We start from the raw sequence: 16,493 nt of genomic DNA on the forward strand, positions 1-16,493 counted from the left end.
GAGAATAGCTTGCTTGCTTGAATCAAGATCCTCTACTTAGGATAGAAGTATATTCCTTATATATTTTTCCACCACAAATTAAAGGTAGAGTCTACCTCTCAGCGCCAACAAGATAATCAGAGGTAGGATTTCCAATGGACCCCATATGTGGAGGGTAGTACAACTTCTTTCCTAGTGAGTAGGAGTCTGGATAGTCTCCCCGACAAGAAGCACTTTGTGTTCCCCTGATGGCTATTGATCATGAATAACAGGGAGGCCCACAGGATTATGGTGATAGGATTTTTTTAATATTTTATTATTTTTTACTTGTAGGCCCACACAAAAAAAAATCCAAACTCCACTCGCTGCATATTTAAGAGAGAATAGTTAAATCTCGTTGTTAAGAATATCCTCTCCCCCTAAAAAAATACATGAAGCTTCTTAAATGCCTGCCTCTTGTGGTTTGATTACTAGGAAGCAAGTCAAAAGTTGAATTTTGAAACTATAATAAGAAAGATTTATTTTAATAAAATAATGAAAATGATAAAAATATATAAAATAGAATACGTAGTGCATTTTTATTTTATTCTTTTAAGAAATATATATATGTTGTGAATATTCTTATTTTTCTCTAAGAAAAATTTGTTGCAGATAACAAGTATATAAGAAGAATAATGCTGTTCTTCGTTGTACAAAACCAGGCTAGGAACGCTGGTGTCAACTCTAAGCATGCTTCTCTCTCTCACTCAAAATGTAAGAAAATGACTGAGAAAATGTCAAAAGAAAGCACGAAACACGTAGTTGGGAAATCTGTGGAGGAATAAACTCTAAACCCAGTTTCGAGATTCGTTTGACTTTCTTTATATTTAGCAGGATTGGAAGAAACTCACTACTGATCCACTTCTCTGCTCTGTTCTGCCCTGTTCTGCCCTGTTCTGCTATGGCTTCTCAAGTTACTCTTCTCTTAGTCAGTCTTTGCTTTGCTCTTTTTCCTCTCACATCTCTCTCTCAATCTCAGTGCAAGGCATGGCTGGTCCAATCTATTCCCACCAACATGACTGAACTCCATCTTGTTCCAGGCGTTCTCTCTTCAGGTAACTTTCTCTCTTTTTTTTCTGTGTCTTTTGATGAGTTTCAATCAGTGAACACGAAATCTAACATTTCTTAACACACATCAGCGGATGTGTTCCGGTGGTTGGCTGGGAACTCAACTAGAAATCTGGACATACTTGCACAGTACTGGGAGCTCTTAGCCCTCCCCAACGATCCTCGATCAGGAGACTATGGATACACTGCAGCCCAGTTGCAGAGCTTCGGTGCTAATGAGGGTCTTCAAGTTTATCAGTCTCTACAAAATGCTGCTGATCGCAATGTCAATATCAGGTCAGAAACAAGTCTGAGCTGATTGGCCTACAAAATGTCTAGGAGCCCCCCTTTAATTTTTTTTTTATTTCCTTCTGCCAGTTAAATATTTTATTTTCAAGGGAGCTTTTATGGGGTTTTTTTTTCCTTGGGGGTGGGGGTGGGGACTATTATATATATTAAGAGAGAGTTGAACCCAATCACTAAGAGGGGTAGTCATTGCCAACTAAGCCAACCCGTGAATTTTTTTTTGCTAGTTATCCCAAGGAAAATGTTGGGCACCTTTCTCAAATGCCCACCTACCGGTTGATAGCCGACTACTCTATGATTATGATTGGTAATTTGCCGGGGGTGAAGTGGTAATTTTGGGTACTCCTATCTTTGGATGCACGATCTATGCGGTCGAACAGCAATTTCCCCCTCCAATTCGACCGAATACACCCGTTGCCTGTGTTTGATATGCATTATATCTGAAATATTTTTTGGATCTAGATGATCACATATCAGAAAATGGTGAAGAGTAGGCTTTCATTATGAATTCTAGACCTAAAGCCTATTTTTCGAATTTATACCAAGCATGAGATGAGTAACTTGGTTTGAAGCTCTTCTCCTCCATAATATGCACCTCTTTCTCACATGAACCTTAAGACAGAGAGCAAGCCTAGGCCATATGTGATACCCAAAAAAGGCTGGGTGGGATTGGGCTAGGCTAGAAACTTCCTCCACTAGCTGCAGCTTTCAGCTCTTGGTGATTCATGAGTGAGAACTTGGTTGCTGGAGTTTGCTTTAATATGAATTCTTTTGCTGCTGGTTTTCTAGTTTAAATGTATGATTTTTTGTCATTTGTTTGAGTATAGTGTATTTAAGAAGTTTCAAGGATTGAGAGAGCATTGAGGTCAGCTAGTTCCATAGTCATTCATTACCAAGTTGGGTTGCCTACATCACTTGTAGAGAACAACTCATGGTTGTTCAAACCTGTGACTGACCTATTTCAGTAAAAACCAGAAAGGCATGAATATCAAGCTTCCTTCAAAGGGTTCAATTGCTTCCACAATAAGTTCTATAGAGTGTTATTCCAGTAACTTATGATTCTGTCTTTGTTGTGGAATCAAATGTGTTTCAGGATTGTACAATACTCCGGGTTTTACCCTGATTATGACAATGAATCAGCAGCCCTTGCTGCAGGAAGACCAAATGTTCAGAACATCACCTTACCACTTAGCAACTGGTATCGGTGGAGGCATTGTCCATGCAAAGGTCTGGATATCAGATAACAAAGACATCTATATTGGATCTGCCAACAATGACTGGAAATCTCTAACTCAGGTAATTTCATAACTTTTTTTTCCTCCTCTATGAACTCGGTGTTATCTATAAAAAAAAAAAAAGAAGAAGAAGCTTATTTTGTCAACCACTGATCTAGATGGTCTGTTTAGTTGATTATGGACATTTCAAAAAATAAATGTTCTCTTAACTAGTTTCTGGTTTTTCTGCAATCATATAAATACTATGTCTCGCATTCCAATGGCATCCAGCATCTGAACATTCAAATACTATATTAATGGACTCTTGCTGTATCATGTCAGTGCCTTAGGGGTAAGGCAAGATAGTATGTGATTAAAAGCTAGGTTTATTGTACTCTAATGCTGTTTTCAATAACTAATTGTACTTAACAGGTAAAAGAGCTTGGGATTTATCTTGTTAACTGTTCAAGTGTAGCAACAAAGGTGGAATTATACTTTAACAACCTCTTGAAGCTTGCATTCCTTAATTCTTCAGCTTATACAAAGACAGTGTGGGATCAGCAATGGCAAATTGAGAGAAAAGTTCCTTGTTGGTCACATTTTGTCCCCATCCAAGAGAGGTGCAGGTATGTTATATAGACTGCGTTCATCTCTGTTTTCCATGTTTCTTCATAGAAGATAGACTAATTAAGTTTTAGATCTAAACCCCTCTGCCTCTGGAGTATGGTTTCATCTTCAGTTATGAGTTCAAATTATCTATTCCACTCCAAGAACAGGCTGAAAACTCCTGAAATTTCATTATGTTCAGCAAATATCTAATTTTTCTTCTTGTTTGCAGTTCACCTCTGCCATATTATGTGGATACCCCCAATGTAGCAGGCTATCCACCATTGACAAACCCTTACACGTTTCCAGTTGCCATCGATACTCCTGGTTACACTAACACAACTTCACAGAATGAGACTACCTATCTATCCTTTTCTCCTCCAGAGGTAATTGCAGTTATCTTTGCATCTTTAATGCTGTAAAGTTCAAAGTTAAAACCATGTAAAAATTTCCAAATCAAACTATGATCTTTGTGAACCCGTGGAGCCTCAGGATTAAGAGATCATTCAAATGGAAGACACCAACTCCATGTTGACATGCCTTCTTGAGTTTCTCCCTTCTCCAATTATATTACCATGTGGACTCTTACCTATCTGTAATACGATAGAAGTCATGGAACTATAACAAAGATACACAAAAATATCCGAAATTTCAAAGTGAATTCTTGTATACAGAAGGAAAAATCATATTTCTATTTCTTACAAAATTTCCTCCACCCAAAGAACTAACATTCAAAGATTTTGGTCTCCCAGTACAAGAATTTAACCATGTCTTCCCCCATTATAGATCCAATTCACTTTCATTTCATTTCTAAACCATGTCTATCTATGGCTTCTAATCTTTCCTGAAATATTGATTCCATGCAGATGCTATTTGGCAATTACCAAGCAGATGAACAAGGATGGTTGGATACAATAAAATCTGTTGGGGTTGGAGGAACTGTTAGAATTAATACCATGGACTGGCTTGGTCAAAGTCAATTTTACAATCCACCAGTTTTTTGGCAATCTTTCTCATCTGCAATATCAGAGGTAATTCACGATCCTGTTTCAATTTTTGTTTATCTCTAGGAGTTCTTGTAATGTTACCTGATCAGTTTTGCATCTTCTAAATTTTTTTCTTTCTGTATGTAAGGTTGTCTTCTCCAAGAATGCAACAGTCAGGGTAATAGCAGCCTACTGGGCGCATTACCTTAATGGCACAGATCAGTACCTGAAGTCCCTTCTATACTCCAATGTCCTCTGTTCATCTTCAAAATACAACAACTGTGGTGGCAAAGTGGAGATCAAGTATTCTATTATTCCAGGGTATAATATGACTGGTCCAGCCCTGAAGAATGGGCAAAGCACTGGGAATATTTATCCAGATTTCACCAGAGTGAACCATGCAAAATATGTGGTTAGTGGTGTGAGAGCTCACATTGGAACCAACAATCTTATATGGGATTACTTCTATAACACTGCAGGTGTGAGCATTGGTACATATAATCCTGCCATTGTATCACAGCTTCAACAAGTATTTGATGCAGATTGGAACTCACCTTATACGACTCCAGTTCAACCATTATAAGGAAATTAAAGTTAAGTCAAGCAGAGACTAATCAAGAGTCTCAGCTTGCTAAGAAGAAGGATATCATTGCTCATTTATATGTACTTTGTTGAGTTGATTGATTTCATTTTGTTACCATTGAAGATAATAAGTTTCATGTAGTGATCAACTACCAAAATAAGTTAAGAAAAAATAAATAAATCCAGAGAAGGGTTGTTATTTGGCTTCTGAAAAAGGTTCGAATAGGAATGGTCTTCTTCTAATCCAAATTGGTTTGATCAGGTTTCAGTTTTTCTCAAAACCTGAGAACAGAGGAGAACTCAGTGTTTCCAATTCGTGATTGGAATTTGGAAGTCCAATATTTTTTTAATAAACTATAATAGTCTTCTTGTTAAAATGATTCAAATGCCTCATAACTTAAACCCTATTTTTAAAATTTAGTTTTACATATATGGGTAAAAGGGAATCCCTTATTTGCTTCATTAGTTAAGATGAACCACCGGAAAATGAAAATACCTATCAAAAATCACCCACCGCCCGCCGGAAAACATCCACTGCCACCCCTCAAATGTTTGAAAACCTAACCAACCTGGATTGAGCCTTAGAAAGTAGGCATACCTATTACATGTTACAAGACCTGAGAGGGTATAAAGTACACAGTCTTTAGCGAGCTTTAGCAAAAAGATTGTTTCAAAACTCAAACCCATGGCCATTTGAACATTTAACTTTATGCCAAGACATGCACCCCTAGATTGAATCTGATTGTATGAAAATTTCTCTCTTTGGTTGCAACTGAAATGTAAGAATTTCCCTTTACCAAAAAAAAAAATGTAAGAATTTCCCTCCCAGAATGATGTTTCTTACTACAAAGTTCAATTTTTGGTGTTCTATCATATGGGAAAAGTATAAGTATCCTTGATGGGAATGGAGAGAGAGCAATGGGAGAGATTCTTCATACCCATTTCTCTCCCAAGAGTGGCTCTCTGATAATCAGATTGAATTATAGTTGGAAGGGGGTGGTGTTACTCTTTAGACAAGTTACCTCAGAAAATCAAAAGATTCAAACAAGACGAATTAACATTGAAATGAGGTTCCTTATCCCAGTAAGTCAAAAGGAAAATTTTCACAATAATCACCCCAAGCATCTCCTAATTCTTCCAGTAAATTTTACCAAAACACCAAACAGATATCGTTCCAATAAATACGTCAATTGGCCTTGGTCTATCTATAGTTGCATTGAACCATTCCCATACCTGTTACTGGGAACCAATCACGTATCTGGGTTAGTAATTTTTCACCCAGCCTAAGAAGAGTTCTTCAGAACCCACTCCACCAGAGTTGAGACACCAAACCCTGTTGCACACTTCTTCTTGTCGTTCCATACGGGACCAGCCATATCTATATGCATCCACTGGACTTTCTCATCCACAAACTGAAACAATTAAAGAAAGAAGAAAAAAAAACTAAGTTTCAGAATCAAATCATAACCCTCAGCATTCTACTTTTCGATCAATATCTCCTTCACCCACTACTTGGGGAGGAGCGGGATGGGTGGACAGCATTGATCCATGGCTAGCCCTCCAAAAACCAGATCAATTCAGAACAGAGAAGTCATATTGATGCTATCAGAGCTAAGGTTGTGGGAATGGCCACACTTGGGGGAAGCCAATTGGCGTGGAGTACCCAACTTGATCTCGAATAGTCTTGTGTGGAGGGGGAAATGAGAGATCTATGTAGATCCCACATGACGGGGGAGATCTCAGAATGGTTCCATGTGATGGACAAAGATGATAGTTTCATATCAAATATGAATAACCATGTGAGTGTGTTAATAGGTACTTGGGTACCCTCTCCTCAAAGACTAGCAATTGAGAGTGAATTTTGCTGAAGTCCATGGCAAGATTTGTTAACTTATGGAATTACCATAGATGCATCACTATCATAATGCTAGGTGCCTTTTTTTTCTGTGTAATTAGACCATCGTTCAAAGAGAAGAGAATCAAACATGTCTATACCTGTTTCAGGAAGAGAGCTGCAGTGATGGCACCACCTTGACGACCTCCTGTGTTCACCATGTCAGCGACCCCTGATTTCATGGACTCCCAATAGCTGTCCTCCAATGGCATTCTCCAAAACTTCTCCCCAGAAACCTCTGAAGCAGCGAGAACCTCTTTTGCCAGATCATCACTTGGTGTAAAGACTCCTGTTTAAGAATTGAATGTTCTGAGTATAATTTTATCCAGAAAATTTAGCATTTTCAAAGGGTGATCATTTATAAAGTCACAAGGCCACATTATGCTTTGTCATAAAAATGATTTCACAATTTTCACATTAAAACATCTGGTCATATAAATTCTGAACAAGAGTATGCCCAAATATTTGGAGTAGGGCAACGGATAACAGTGGGAGAAGCATTAAGTGGATTTACCTGCAATATTGGGCCCAAGGGCAACTACACAGGCCCCAGTCAATGTTGCCAGATCAACAATCTGAAGATAGCAGGTTTAGAAGGTGTTAGCAAGAAATCTAAACCTTAGAAAAATCAAAATAATATTTACTGAAGGGGATATCAGAAAGGAAAACTGTAAAATGTTAAAGACCAAACAAGTAAATACTAAAGGAGCCAAATTACCATACGTTTGTCAGGCACTATCAAAGAGTAACTGAATTTTAACACTTCTAAACAAAAATGAGTACAGAATATCTAAACATTTATAAGGGGCAAAAAAATTCTGCAGTTTTCCAGCAATACTGCAGGAATGGCAACGGTTGTCGTCATTGTTCTAAGCAACAATATGCAAAATCACAACGATCTTACCTTCTCAACACCTTGGTTGCACGCATAAATCAAAGCATCTGCAAGGGTGAGTCTGCCTTCAGCATCAGTATTATTGACCTGCCACAAAAAAAGATTTTGAGAAACAATCCAGACATTTTAAGAAGGCCAAATGAAATCCCCAAACAACAAATTTGTTTTCCTCAAAACTCATAGGTTAGCAATTCTGGACACCCAAGTTTAAATACTGATGGTATAAATTCTTGACAAAATATGGACCTAAATATTTGGGGTCGGATAAGGGACAAAGGTGGGGGAGAAAATGCTTTAGTCAAATCAGTAGTCTTGGACAATGTTAAGTACCAAGCACACATTGACAAGAAACCAGATGCCGCCAACAATTGGTAGGTTGAAAATACTAGTTCTGTTGATGTTGTAAAGCAATGACAGTCCAAAACAAAACACCAACACAAGCAGAATCCAAAGAAAGAAGGAAACAAATTTCTTAAGACACTATCATTGAGGGTGTAGGGATAGAACGGCTGTAGGGTGTCTAATCCAAATAACCATGTGCGGTGGGAATGGGTGACAAATTCAGCCACAAAAGGACAAGCACAGCTGGAAGGGTCCTATTGAAAGCATCCACTCCCATGCTGGCTTGTGTGGAAAGAAATTAATTAGGATTTGTTGGAGCTGTATTAGAGGGACATCAGGTGATTTCTTTTTCTTTTTTTTTGGTTGGGGCAGGGATTGAATACTATTATTTGGGGCAAGCTTGCCAGTGGGGAGAGGACTCTCAGGTTAGGGGGAACTTGAATAGGGTATTCAAGGGATCAGGAAGCATTGTATAACAACTTTAATCCAGTCATTTGTAGTGCTGAATTAACTAAATGTTTCCCTTTATGTTTCCTGTCTGTACTATTCAACTGCAATGTGTGTGTGTGTGTGGGAGTGAACACATTACAGGTTGTTGCCATGAGCTGGCGTTCAAGTGAATCTGCTATACGAGTGGGAGTTCATTCGAAGGTTCTACCCATTTAATCCAATGATTGATTTGAGGTTCCCATCAAAGTTTTGTCCATACTAAAACTAAATCCAAGTCATCATCAATAAATGACCAGTTACCCAAATAGAAATTAGTTTAAACTTTAAAGTATCAGAACCAAATGACTAATGCCTCTTGATACAAGAATTCTTTGTTATCAAAGTGTTGCAAGGCGTTTTATGGGCATCAAGGTTATGATCTCCATTTTGTACAAGCAAAGAACTCTATGCTTTATTCTCTAGACAAGGCTTTGTATGGGATATTGATGGCTTTTGGGCTGAGCAGTCGACGTTTGGATGTTTCGTACTCAGATTTATTTTTTTTGGATTTTTTAAAATGATCAAAATTTATTGCATGGCACCACATATTATTGGTTGTATGCTTTGTTACCATGTAACAAGAAGCATGGGATCAATTGAAGATTAATGGGTGAAAAATAAAAAAATAAACTCATAATTGTAAAAGAGACCAAATCGGTTAGGACTTACTTCATCAGAGAGGTAAGTCTAACATGGTAAAAAAAGGGGACTGGGGGGGGGGAAAGGGGGAGGGGGGGGGGGGGGGGGGACGGGGGGGGGGGGGGGGGGGGGGGGGGGGGGGGGGGGTTTGTTTTAAATTTTTTTTTAAATTAAATAATAATTTTAAAAAAAAAGCCCCCCCCCCCCCCCCCCCCCTGTCTAACTACTGCTTTCATTTTCATATTTCTTCAAATCATAATCATATGTTATTATGCTATTGTATACTTGTATTATGTGAGATAAACTTATTATCTTTTATGCTATCTTGCATTCTGGATCCATGTAGCCAGCTCCATTTAGTCAGGGACAAGGCTTCTTCTTCTTCTTCTTCTTCTTCTTCTTCTTCTTCTTCTTCTTCTTCTTGTTTCTTGTTGATAATCTTGCATCATTATGACTCCTTAATGTTTGTTTAGCTTATAAGTAGAATTACGTAAGTTTCAGTGTGCTATTTGTGCCACATAAAAAGATCATGCTAAATAAAATGTACGCTAAAATGCTCTGTTCACTAAGGTGGCGCCTTGTGGCCACCTAATAGCCATGGTGCTTAGGAAGCCACCAAACACCTAAGCTGCCTCACCAACTTGGCAACTATGCAAGGATGCTGGCACAACAACGAGCACTGCACAGCTTTCTCATTGGAGCATTGAACCCCAACTTTGAGCCCATCAGTATACAAACTTTGCACGACTTTCCTCTTTCATTACTGGATGAAGTATGCAGTCACTTACAAAGTGAGGAGACGAGAGAGACTGCTAGGGGACCTACTTTCTCTCTTGAGCCATCAGCTTTTTCCTCTAGTTTTCAGCATAACTGGTGTAATGTTGACAAAAGACAGTGTTAGGGCAACGACCAGGAGAAGCTTAGATGCACTTGTTGTGGAAAACTTTGGCATACCAAGGAGTAAGGACAAGTGATGTGTTTTATATGGACATCCTCCTGGTACACGTGGTGGAAGTACTACTGCTCGTGGGATCATAATGGGGAGCTAACGCACATTCTGTAATGGTTGTTTCTGACACTTGGAGTCCCTGATGAGTTCATAGGCATCAGACTCCAATTAATTTACTAAGGAGGACTTGGCAGCATCCCAAAGAGTTATGTCTTATTTGAGCAGTCCATCCTCTACAATGGCTGACTCCTAATCATCATCAGCTTTGTAAGTCTCCATAGTTACTCCTAAACAGCCTCCTTTTGGATCATTGACTTGTGTGCCACCAACCATATGACTAGTATATCCAATTACTATGAATCTTATACCATTTACTCTGGTAAGGATAAAGTAAGGGTGGCTGACGGCTCCCTCTTAATGTAAACCTTATGAATAGGCTGCTATGGTGAGCCTTCACAGAGAGAAAATTAGAAGAATAGCAAGAAGAGAAAGTAGTATCGCACAAGAGAAAGAGGAGGGGGGGGGGGGGGGAGAAGGGTGCACATTGGCTTTCAAAACCATAAACTCAATTCATATTTTCAGTTTCTGTCTGACCATGGGAGATTACAAATTTCAGAGACACCCCAATACAATTGGCAAAAAGCAGAGAGACAACCCACAAGTATGCAAAAGTGGCAATCACCCCCTTTTCTGTTAGAACCGTTAATTGATTAGATAAAAAGATATATATGCCCTTAATTATATCCATTTACTAAAAGCAAAATTACAATTATGCCTATAAAAGAACATTAAAAAAATGAGATTACAGTGAGGGTTCCCCCAACATGCTTGCAGCAATGGTGGAGGAGCCAAACTGAGAGCTGGGCAGTTTACACTAAGGATTACGTCTTGGGTAGAGGAAGAAGATGTGTGGGTGTGTCATTCTAAATATTATCTGAGAATTCAATTACCCAAACAAGAGCTTTAGAAAAATTTTCCCTGTTTCATTGAAGATTCTAGGCAATTTCTCTTTCAGCTCTTGGATTCGAAAAAAATGGGTGGATTCTATATGGGAGAAGCATTTCGTTATTTCTTGCAGATTGAGAATCACTCCTATTCTTCCTGTCTGTAACTTCAGTGACTCTTCTTCAGATTGTGTGAGATCGATTGGGAGAATCAACCAAGGGATGAGCCTCCAGAATACAAGGTGAGATTCATGTGCAGTGGTTTGAGTTCGGCCAGATCAACCACCAGTGTGTGTGATTCATTTGTACCCTTTCTTTAATGTTGTCAAGGGCGAGACGGTAAGCTCATAAGAATAAAGGGGTAGTTTAGGGGTTTAAAAAATTATATAACGATGACCTAACAGAAAATACTGACAGAGTGTGCTATTGTGCAATTTCAAGTGCCATTTTGGGGTGTCTATGCCAATTTGAGATAATTTTGGGGTGTCTTTGCTTTTTGCCATATATCTTGGGGTGTCCCTAAAATTTTCCCTATTTATAAAGAAGATTAAAGAACCTCAAAAATTAAGATTAATTCCATAACTAAGAAACCAATTCAGATAAGGAAACTAAAAGTAATTAGAAACTAAATAAACTATGAATCTAACTTCTATAATAAATTAATTAAAATAAACAAAGACATTATATCCCCAAACTCGGATTCGGTTCATCTTGGTATGGAAACCTGGTTACATATGGGTCAGCCAAGGTTGGGTTTCTACATTGTTTACCGGAGCTACTCCCATAAGAACTCTAGTACAATCATTCCTTACCTTATCCTTCCTAGTTTTGTCACTCATTAATCTTAGCATTCTCATTTCTGTTAAACTGAGTTTATTTATATGATGCTTCTTAATGGCGTAAGACTTTGCACCATACATCATAATTGGTCATACAATGGTCCTCTTGAATTTTCCTTTAAGCTTTAAAGAAATACGCAAAGCACACAAGACTGCGACGCACCTCTCTACTTCATTCACCCTATTTTAATTCTTTGGAAATATCATTCTCTAAATCACCTTCTTTATCTATGATCGAGCCCATGTACCTAAAATAATCGCTTTTAAGAGTCTCCTTATTATCAAGTTTCAACACCTCATCATTTGCCATAGCCATAGTTGTTAAGGCGTCACCTAAGCGTTGCCTAGGCGTCTGGGCACCTTCGGAGCACCTCAAATCGGTGTCGCCTCATTTTCAGGCAATAAGGCAACGGCCTTGGGATATGAGGCATTGCCTAGACGCCGCCTCAAGAGCCTCGGACACCTTATACCCCAACGCGTCCGCTTTTTTTTTTTTTTTTAAATCACATGAAAGATGTCAAATCGAAGGCATACATTAAATTACTTATTAGATTCCAATTGTAAAGTATCTATTGTTTGAACCTATATGCATATTTATAACGACAACATGTGATCAAATGTTAAAAAAAAGAAAAAAAAACAAACAAAGTCGAAAGAGAATAAGTTCTTGACTCGAGTCTCACAGTCTCACTCTCATTCTCACTCTAATCCCTAATCTCTCTCTCTCTTCCTCTCTTCTTCTCTTCCATTCCCGCGACGACACTCTGGCAAGCAGCGGCCAGCGACAAATGACTTCTTCTCTTCCTTTCTTCCCCAACTTTTTATTTAGGACCTACTATGTATGGTTTGTAGTATGTTGGATGACTTGAGGTAGGCTAATATTAGTTTTTTATTATATAAGATATGATAGATTTAGAATGAATTGGAGTGAATGAGATGTACGCTAAAAATTTCACTTAAAACGCCTCAACCGTCTCAAAAGCGCCTTGGAGGGCGCCTTGTCGACTCATTGCCTCAACTAGCCTAAATCGCCTCACATCGCCTCATCGCCGTGACAACTATGGCCAAAGCATGAGCAAAGTTACACAAGATATTATCTTCATTTTACTTCATTTAAAGCCTTTTGATTCCAAAGTTGCTCACCATGATTCTAACTTGGTATTTATCCCTTCTTCTATCTTGTCTACCAAAACAATATCATCAACAAAAAGCACACACCAAGTAATCTTATCTTGAATGTCTAAGGGTAGGATCTCTATTACATCTTATTATTTTCCTTGAATCTGTTCTTCATGTCACTCATTTGCCACTGATCTTCTCTTTTGAGTCACTTATCTAAAACCTTGAGTTATCACATAACTTTCTTTCTTTCCCATTATCTAAAACTTTGAGTTATCACATCACTTTTCTACAATGAGCACAAATCCAGTCATTTCACATGTATACATAACAAAGTATCATAGTCCTTCCTAACATAAACAACTTGTAGAAAATTCTTTATACAAGAAAGTTTTACCTCAATTGTTTTCCCATTTGAGGCTGTAATGACGTCACCGGGTCTCATTCCTGTACCACTTATCATGTTCTCACAGGCCGCAACAATGAAATGTACCTGGAAGTAGAACACCCTCAACCATTTTCAAACACATACTCCAATTTTCAGTTAATATGTAAGGATCAGTTAGGCTTGCCTCTACTCCTGGAGGTTTGATTTGACCAAGGGCTTTTGCTGCACCTAAAACTGCTGCAGAACCTCCCATGTCAAATTTCATAAGCTCGATTGAACAGCCTGGTCCCGTCTTGATGTTATAGCCACCACTAATGGAAAAAAGTCAAGCAAACATCCAATTTACACCACAATCTATTCACAAAAAGTCTCAAAAGGAAACAGAAACATCAAAATGTCAAAAACCTAGTATTTATTGAATGATGTGAAGAGCATTTGAAACCCAAAGAGTTTCTTATTTTGGGCAACACATGCATACACTTTCCAGAATTTACATCTTAAGAAATTCGAAACCAATATGGCAATACAAAATGCAGTTCTAGAAATGAAACAAGTACCTGTCAAAAGTTAAACCCTTCCCAACAAGACCCAACTTGGCTTTGACAGGCCCAGTTGGAGGTTTGTAACATAAATGGATAAAATGTGGGGGATTTGCGGAAGCAGCAGCAACACCTAAATAAGATCCCATTTTCAACTCTTTGCACTTTTCCACATCCAATATATTTGCAGTAAGAACATCGCTGTACATGGAAGCAATTTTGGATGCCTCCTCAGCCAGTACACCTGAGATAACAGATGCGATTAACAATCAGAAAACTCACTAACTCTGACCCCAAATAGCAACGGATAAATTCATAATAGCAGAATCACATTCCTCTTCAATCCATCAAACAGTTGGCCACAACCCTAAAACAATGCATATCGATGATGCAGATGGTTGCCTTGGTACATTTTCTGGTACACTATGTTTAAGAAAACATTAAAAAATCAGAACTTAAAAAAAAAAAAAAATTTGATAACCATTACGGACCAGGGGTAAGTACATTTGCGGGTGCATTCACTAGCTCTCTTCCAAAAATTACCCCAGAGCAAACATCACCAGCATACTTGAGCTTCTTCTCTAATTCGGGAGCAGATCCAAGACCAACAATATCGACCGACTTCAGTAAAGGCTTCTTCGACTCTGACTTAAATCTATTATCTTCGAAAATTCCCAGCACAGTTCCTGTAATTAAAAACCAAAATGAGATTCCAAAATTTTGAATCTAATAAAATCAGCGTCCATCACAGGAAGCATCAAGTACGTACCGGAAGCTATGGCCGAAGCAGTGAGAAGCTTTGAATCGACAGAGAGCCCCTCAGAGGAAGCAAGAGCAATGGCCACATTACTTGCCTGGGCAGTTTTGGCAGCAGAAGCAACAGCCTCACCAAGACTCTTGTAAACACTAGCAGAAAAAGAAGGCGGACACTGACCTAGCCCAATCAAACCGATCCTCTTGGATCCCAAACCAGGAAACCTGTGAAGGGTGCACTGCCCAGCTTTCCCAGTGAAATCCTCCTCCGCTGATACTTCAGCCAAAAGACCACCCAAATGGGTATCCAGTTTTCTCAGAATCGAGTTCTCAAACTTGGAATTCTCGTCCTTGGCCATATCTTTCTCTGTGACCCCAACTGCAAGAATGTCCCCTTTCCACTCCACCAAATCGACATCTTTCGCAGAGAAATCAATCTGTAAGGAATTTTGATAAACACATAAAACCCATTTCAGATTTAACCAACTTAAATTCAGGTATTCAGATTCATGAACCCTATACGTTACCTTGGGGAATTCAGCATTAGCAGGCTTAGTGAGGCCGAGAGCGGCCTGAGTGATGGCATGGGCCATGCGAAATTGTCTACCAGAACTGACACGGGAAGTAAGAGAAAAACGCAAGATCGGAGAAGGGTTTAGTTTGAAAAGAATTCGAGGGGAGGAACGAAGCAGAGAAGGAAAAAGTGAGGCAAAGGCAACAGCCATCATATGGTCAGTGAAGTCAATATATTTATTGACAACCCAAATGATAAGCAGCAAACCTCGTAAGCGCAGTCGTCAGCACCAGTGTGAGTGCTCGGCTACTTTATCACAGCCCGCTCAACCGTTGCCACTGGGCGCTGGCTAGATGGATTGAGCTCCAGTCCTATGCAGTAAATGCATGACACATTCAGAGAAATTTGTAGCCGTAGGATTGAGATCTCGGTCGATATCGAAAATGTTGATCGAGATCTCGATCTGATGACTGCACTACACATTTATTGCACAGAACTGAAGCAAAATCTGATTAGGACTAAATCCATCCTTTACAGATAATCACCCCTTGAAAAAACAGTTTCTAGTGCTTCTCGAGAATTAGAATCAATCAAAAATCAAAGTCAAATCAAAGTCATTTGATTGTACTGTTTTGTTTCAGGTAATTTTTCAACTATAAATTAAAATTTATGAAAATTTTTGCTTCAAATAAACAGTTTTAACACAACTATTTGTTTGCTGCATTTATTTTTCAAAGCAAAAGTTGGATGTGGATTATGTTTAAGTGAAAGAGTTAGGACGGGTATTTATGAAATTTAATATTCAAAACATAAGAGCTCTACTAAAATCCTAGTGATAATATTTTCACTTCCAAAAACAAGTTTCATCAAACGCCTAAAAAAAATGTTTCTGCTTCAAGAAATCGGAACTGTTTGTGGTGTTCTTTGAACAAAAACTTGGTGGATTATCAAACGGGTCCTAACTAAACTTCATGTTAATTTGGTATAGAATCGATATTCGGTATGAAGTATCAAATAAATTTACTTCATATCATTATTGTATAAAATATAAATAGTAAACTTATGTCATACCAGTATAAAAATTTTTTGATATTTGATACAATATCGATGGAGTGTGGTTCATTTGTATAATTTTGTCCATACTACTACCAGTTATCAAAGTATCAAACAGTACAGTGTAGCTATATCATACCAATATGGCAATACCATACCATATTTATCTGGATACCTCAAAACCCAAAAAGATATGCATTTGACAACCTTCCTGGGTTTAATAGCTTAATGTGTTTTTGGCACAAAGGTGACAACATCGTATATAGAGGCAAAATAAACCTCCTTCCATTCCTGGACCTATGGTTCCCAGTCCTTCTGACAGGTTTGATATGACCCCCAAAAGAAAAGAAGAAAAAAAAAAAAAAGCACCTAACTGG

The 16,493-nt window shown here is 38.4% G+C and overlaps 2 protein-coding genes across 2 annotated transcripts; one reads left to right on the forward strand and one right to left on the reverse strand.

The window, feature by feature from the left end:
- Positions 1 to 724: 724 nt before the first annotated feature.
- LOC148999942 (uncharacterized) lies at positions 725 to 4,944 on the forward strand. Its single transcript, XM_089139507.1, is given in 8 exon segments — positions 725 to 1,073; positions 1,158 to 1,362; positions 2,465 to 2,573; positions 2,575 to 2,667; positions 3,018 to 3,211; positions 3,424 to 3,577; positions 4,058 to 4,222; positions 4,326 to 4,944. Coding segments are annotated over 8 exon segments (1,509 nt in total). The 5' UTR covers positions 725 to 919; the 3' UTR covers positions 4,761 to 4,944.
- Positions 4,945 to 5,745: 801 nt separating this feature from the next.
- Positions 5,746 to 15,421, reverse strand: LOC148999943 (leucine aminopeptidase 1-like). The gene is made up of 10 exons (XM_089139508.1): positions 15,077 to 15,421; positions 14,566 to 14,986; positions 14,288 to 14,482; positions 13,815 to 14,040; positions 13,442 to 13,568; positions 13,267 to 13,362; positions 7,558 to 7,635; positions 7,168 to 7,228; positions 6,755 to 6,942; positions 5,746 to 6,171 (listed from the first exon to the last, which is right to left on the reverse strand). The coding sequence occupies exons 1-10, from the start codon at positions 15,275 to 15,277 to the stop codon at positions 6,043 to 6,045; spliced, it is 1,722 nt and encodes a 573-aa protein (XP_088995634.1). The 5' UTR covers positions 15,278 to 15,421; the 3' UTR covers positions 5,746 to 6,042.
- Positions 15,422 to 16,493: the final 1,072 nt, after the last annotated feature.

This window comes from Hakea prostrata, chromosome 11 (assembly GCF_041222555.1).
Source record: "Hakea prostrata isolate BN-2017 chromosome 11, UWA_Hpros_2, whole genome shotgun sequence".
NCBI classification, from domain to species: domain Eukaryota; kingdom Viridiplantae; phylum Streptophyta; class Magnoliopsida; order Proteales; family Proteaceae; genus Hakea; species Hakea prostrata.